The 6,273-nt window shown below is 35.0% G+C and overlaps 1 protein-coding gene across 4 annotated transcripts in view; it reads left to right on the top strand.

Moving 5' to 3' along the window:
* Positions 1 to 6,273, top strand: part of LOC107663322 (mitotic spindle assembly checkpoint protein MAD1-like) — a 19,325-nt gene that overhangs the window by 9,109 nt on the left and 3,943 nt on the right. For 2 of the 4 annotated variants that reach the window (XM_016453530.1, XM_016453531.1), the window contains exon 11: positions 677 to 821. The exons of 1 other annotated variant lie outside the window; for it this stretch is intronic. In XM_016453530.1, the coding sequence (XP_016309016.1) occupies positions 677 to 725 (49 nt within the window). In that variant the 3' untranslated portion in view covers positions 726 to 821. Of the gene's footprint in view, positions 1 to 676; positions 822 to 6,273 lie in introns of those variants that run through there. One more of the 4 variants, XM_016453533.1, reaches the window with a different exon arrangement.

Raw genomic sequence — 6,273 nt, 5'->3', positions numbered from 1 at the left:
TTGCATTACACCAAATACACAACATAATGTTCTTTTTAGCAACATCATATGACCCCTTTAAGCCAGGCGCACACTACAGCACTGAAGCTTGTCGCCCTTTCATGTTTTAAGTCTGACTAGTTGGTAAAGGCCTTGGATTGCTGCAGACATTTTTTTAGTATGTGCACTTGTGAGAGACACTCAAACAGATATTTTTTCCCTCATTTAGGGAAAAAAATAAGTTGAAGCCTTGCCTTTTAGGTTATGTGCTGTTTTTTTTTTTGTTAAAATAATTCTTTCTATCCCAGCTTAATTTGCTTGGACAGCTATATGTTAGTCATTCATTGGTTTGTCTAAATGTCCCAACTAGCAATTTTCGTTTGAGTGAACTGTTCTTTTAAATACACTGCAGTCACGATAGCTCTGTTCCTCGTCCATCACATATAAACTCTGGAAACAGATGTTTGTAGTGTTGTGTAAGTGCTGTAATTTTCAACAGCAGAACTGTGATCATGTTCACATCATATGGATTGGAAGAACTTTGAGCAAAACTACTTCTCAGTTCTTTTTAACTAGGGTTATCAGAGGAACCATCATTTCAAACAGAAATTGCATCCAATTAGGTTTAAACTGTTAATACAAGTAAAATACAAAAAATCTAGTTAAAATATTCATAATGATGTTATTTTTTTTTGAGATACAACAGTAGAGAGATGACAGGAAAGCACTGGGAGGACAAAGGGTAGCGGGATCGGCAAAGGACCTCGAGACGGGAATCAAACTCGGGTCGCCATGAGCGCAGTTGCACTATGTGTCGACGCACTAACCATGAGGCTATTGGCGCCAACATTCATAATAATTTTAATTTAAATGAATAAATGGAATTTGTTTTCATTTATATTCGCCAGTATAATATTAAACAGCAATATTTACCTATATGCATTTTGCTAAGCTCTTTCAAAGGGATAGTTCACCAGAAATGAAAATTCATTCATCCTCAGTCTTTAGGGCAAATGAAAGTCATTGCAATATAAGTGATGTTGCTTATTTTTATATTGCCAGCAAAATCATTGCAAATATGTTGCAAATTATCCTGTATTTATTAGTTAGATGTATGATGTATGCGTGTGTTTGAATGTGGTAGAGAATAATCCTTCCAATTTTACTATTCAAAATTTTACTATTATTGCCCAATAATGATTATAAACTTCAAACAGCACGTAATTGGTCACAGTTTTGCAGAGTCAATATCCTTCATGTAACTGGGCAGAATTCTGATATAGGTTCTTCCTCCTCAGATCATCCGTTATTCTCAGCAAAGGTCTTTGTATGCATTTCCTGTCTTTGAAGTGTGATATGGCCTTGGGTGAGGTGTTGGAATGCAGGATTCGACTGATTATGCTCCCATTCGCATAACACTGTATGCAATCAAACTCTTCTCAAAGCGGTTTCGTTGCTCTGAAAGGATAATGGCACGGCGAATAAGCCAAAGTGCCCGTCTTGCTTTGGTGGAGCAGAAATCTGATTTTGATTGATCATTGAACATTTCTCATTCCGCTCTCTCTGCTCCCCAGCCTATGAACCATCACATTTCACCGGCAGTATAAATATGTCAGGCAGTATTTTCATTCTGCCCTCTCATGTCTTACCTGGGTGAGCAATGTAAAACTCGCGAGGATTCTCCAAATAAAAGAAACCGGTGTCATATCTTCTCAATGTTTTGTCTCGGCAAAGAAAAGTGCAGCGGTTGGGACTTTACTTTTTTGTGCTGTAGACTCATTTCGTCTCGCTGTGAAGAAAATGAGAGATAACTTCCTGAGAAATCAAGAGGGAAAGCCAAATACATACTCAAATCATACTGTCTTATAATTCCTTTCCTTTATGTTCCCTCAGCGGCAATATTCCTACTTTTTGAATGCTGAACCAATTGTCTTCAGAATTAGCTTTCATCTCAAATACAGAACAAAGGTGTCAGCCCTAAGATAGCACATTCATCACAAGAATTTATAGAATAATTGTCAAAATCGAGCAAATGCATTCAAAGCCTTCCTGTCTGTGGGTGTGATTAAGTTCATGAGCCTTTTGTTTGATGTTGACAGCTCCGTTAATTATGCAAATCAAAGCTGGCAGATGTAATTTAACATGCCCTATGATCATTTGAAACATGATCCAGTAGTTAGCCATGTATGTTATATACAAATAAATGTGAATATATTAGGCAGTTTGAATATATTTTGCTACTGATTTCTTGTGCTGAGTACTTCCAGCAAGCATAATGTAGCATTTATAAAGCGAATTTGGTTTATATATATATATATATATATATATATATATATATATATCGTCTGCGATAATATCGTAATTGTTGTTTAAACGATATGCGATTTTACATTGAGTATATCGCAAAAACCAAACAAAAACACACCCAGAGACTGCACGCATACACTATGGCCCTGTTCCAAATGGCACACTTCATGTGCACTTCCGGTCTTACAATGGCCGCCGTGTGCGCATGTCTGTTAAATCCACAAGACCGTAGGGTGTCCCATTCGTCATTTTAGCTTTGAGAAGGGTGCTCGCGAGCGCCCCCTTTGTGGCCGTTATGCACCCTCGATGTGAGCTCTGCAGCAGACTTATACCCAACAGTCAAAAGCGGCATTACATCACAAAAGTGTGGACTAAGAGGAAAACAGCGAGGGTTTAGGGTTCGATTCGATTATATTTCCCTTTTTCCCTCCAAATCATTTCAAATATCAGTATTCAACGTTTTGTTTTAAAAAAGCTAAACATTATTAATGCATTTGTAACTGCAGGTTAACTGCATTCATGTCCTGCATTAAACAGTCTTATGTAAATGCATCTAAATGCCACTTCAGATGCAGATTCTGTGCCTCTGCATTGCAAACACAAATTTTGTTGATACTGATTTAATTTGATTAATGACAGCTCTGTAGTGTCTTACTATTTGAATTTATTGATTAAATGTAGGAATTTGCCACAAAAGATGATGCATACATTTAATTAGGTTAGAAAAAAAATTGGCATTATAAAGGTAAAAATGCCCATAAAAGTAAATATCAATTTAAACTTATTGGAAAAGTTCATTTCTGTTACTCCTGCAAACTAACCACTGCACAGAATATCAAGAATATCAAAAGCTTTGGGAGTCAGCTGTCCACGGCAGTCCTAAACCTGTCAAAGTACCAGCACAAATAACATGCTCAGCAAAATATTGTCTAATTATCATTATCGACAAAATTCCAGAAAATATTGAGATTACATTATTATCGCACAGCCCTAGTCCTGTGTAACAGTATGAGATTTGGTGAATTTATATCAAATCTTTTAAATGAGGATTGCAATTAGAAAAACAGTTTTTTTTTCATGGCCTAGTAAATATTGTCTAATTATCATTATCGACAAAATTCCAGAAAATATTGAGATTACATTATTATCGCACACCCCTAGTCCTGTGTAACAGTATGAGATTTGGTGAATTTATATCAAATCTTTTAAATGAGGATTGCAATTAATCAGAAAAAGATTATTAACTTTCATAACTTCTATTATGACTTCAAGTTTTAAAAACAAAACTATGTGAACTAACTATGTGATTTCGCAAAGAGCTGTTTTAAAAAAGAAACACGGTTTGAAAACCAAGTCTGTGCAATATGTTTTTGAGGAATCAGTTGTAATTTTAATTAAAAAAAAAAGTAAAAAAAAATTGTTTTTGCCTCACAATTTTTAATCAAAATGTCTTAACCTGGTCTTCTGGTGAAACAGACTTTTCTAGTGATTATTAACTTTCATAACTTCTATTATGACTTCAAGTTTTAAAAACAAAACTATGTGAACTAACTATGTGATTTCGCAAAGAGCTGTTTTAAAAAAGAAACACGGTTTGAAAACCAAGTCTGTGCAATATGTTTTTGAGGAATCAGTTGTACTTTTAATTAAAAAAAAAAAAGTAAAAAAAAATTGTTTTTGCCTCACAATTTTTAATCAAAATATCTTAACTTGGTCTTCTGGTGAAACAGACTTTTCTCTGCTTATGTATACTGGACTTCTCCAGTCATCTAGTCCACTTAACCTGTTCCCCCACAAGCTCGCATTCAGATCAGCCTCAATTTTTGAGTGCATAGCTTATAACTTAAAATCTAAACCACAAGCAATGAATAGAACCAAGACCCTGCTCTAATTTTTTCCCCGATAATATTTTGTTCTTGGCTGTATGTCACAATATGCAAGAGAAGGTCAGTTGCTACTTTAGTTTCATCGTAACTTTAATCTAGAAATGTACCAATTGCAATTTGATTGGCTGATTCTGATTCCGATTTCTGATTTTTAAAATTTATTTGTTTATTTATTTTTGTGTGTGACCTGCTAATACTAACTTTTGCAGATTCCGGTTTTCTTTCTAAGAAACAAAAATTTACTTTTTTCAATGCAGTTTTTTTTTTCACAATAAAAGAAATATTACAATTTTCCTCAAGCTGCATTAAATTCTCTCACTTAACTCAAAATAAAGTGCTCTGTGACTGGTAAGAGGTAGAAATAATAATTAACTGAAATTGAGTTGCTGTATATAATAAAACGTAATTTTCCACTTATGTTTATAAATGGGCAATTTTTTTTATTCCATCTTTCATGTCATATTCTTACATTTTTCTGATAAATTCAGTTGAAGTTTTTACCATTCAAATTAAATCAGTATCAACAAAATCCATCTTTCCACTGCAGAGGAAACACAGAAGCTGCATCTGAAGTGGCATTAGATGCATTTACACAGACTGTTTAATGAAGCTGAGAGGTGCCATAAATGCATTTACACCACAAAATTGTAAATGCATAAAAAATGTTATAAGATGAATTTTTTAAATATTTTTTTAACATACAAAGAGTCAAGTCAAGTTTTAAATAGGAAAAATATAGAAACTCTTTGGTTATTTTTGAGCGAGATGCTAACGGTCTAATCAGATTCAATGATCTATGCTAAGCTACAGCTAAAAGTGCTACCGCCAGACCAGGAGATCAGCTGAATGGATTCGAAAATGGTAAAACTCAACTGTTAAACTCTAGGGGAGTTGGAAAATTAGCCTATTTTCAAAAATAGCGGAGTGTTCCTTTAAAGGGGTCATATGATGCAATTTCAAGATTTCCTTTCTCTTTGGAGTGTTGCAAGCTGTTCGTGCATAGATAAGATCCCTAAAATTACAAATACTAAAGTCTCAAACCTAAAGAGATATTCTTTATAAAAGTTAAGACTCGTCCACGCCCTCCTAAAACGCCTTGTTTAAACACGCCCCCACATGTCTACGTCACTGTGTGGGAAGATTTGCATAACACTGCCCAAATGTTCACGCAAAGAAAGAAGGCGTAACTTTTATTCTCGCTGTAGTATTGTATTGTAGCCGCCATATCGTGGAGACGCTGTGTGTTTCGTTGTGAAGTGAAACTACTTTGTTTGGCCTTCCAAGAGAGGACACAACGAGAAATCAGTGGTTAAGTTGTATTTACAACACTGTTCCAGAACAGTTCAACCCAAATATTCAGATGTGTGCAGCGCTTTTTACGGAGGACTGCTCCCTGAACCTGGGAGAGTAGCCTACAATGCTGTGCACAAAGGTTGTTTCTATAAAGTGGGGCAATTCCAACTTTGCATGGACAGTCTGGTGCTTCTGACTCAAAGCCTGTAAGTACGTTTTCATATTTAAAGGATTTGCCACTGACGATTACACGCGAGTTTTGAGCAGTGTAGAGTAGCGCTTGTTGTTTGCAGGGGTGTGAAGTAACGAATTACAAATACTCACGTTACAGTAATTAAGTAGTTTTTATCAGTAATTGTACTTTTTTGAGTAGTTTAAAAATTGTGTACTTTTACTTTTACTTGAGTACATTTTAAGTGATGTATCGGTACTTTTACTCTGCTATTTTCCTCCGTTTGTGGTCGTTACATGCTTATTTTAATTTTATTTTTATCCATCAACGTGATTGGATAGAGAGTAAAAGGTCTCGTGACTTTCGTCTAATCAAATTGTGCATAGAAAACTTTAACAGCCAACCGTTTATCATGGCTGCTGGAAGTGCATTGTTCAAGCATCAATTCAGTCGCATCTTCCTCTAACTTAATATGTTAAGGTAAATTTCGGATTTCTGCTTACTAAATGATTTGTATACAGGTGCATCTCAATAAATTAGAAAGTCGTGGAAAAGTTCATTAATTTCAGTAATTCAACTCAAATTGTGAAACTCGTGTATTAAATAAATTCAATGCACACAGACTGAAGTAGTTTA

Source organism: Sinocyclocheilus anshuiensis, unplaced genomic scaffold, assembly GCF_001515605.1.
Source record: "Sinocyclocheilus anshuiensis isolate Anshui unplaced genomic scaffold, SAMN03320099.WGS_v1.1 scaffold2301, whole genome shotgun sequence".
In the NCBI taxonomy this organism is placed as follows: Eukaryota; Metazoa; Chordata; class Actinopteri; order Cypriniformes; family Cyprinidae; genus Sinocyclocheilus; species Sinocyclocheilus anshuiensis.
This window is presented reverse-complemented; position numbering and strand designations above follow the sequence as displayed.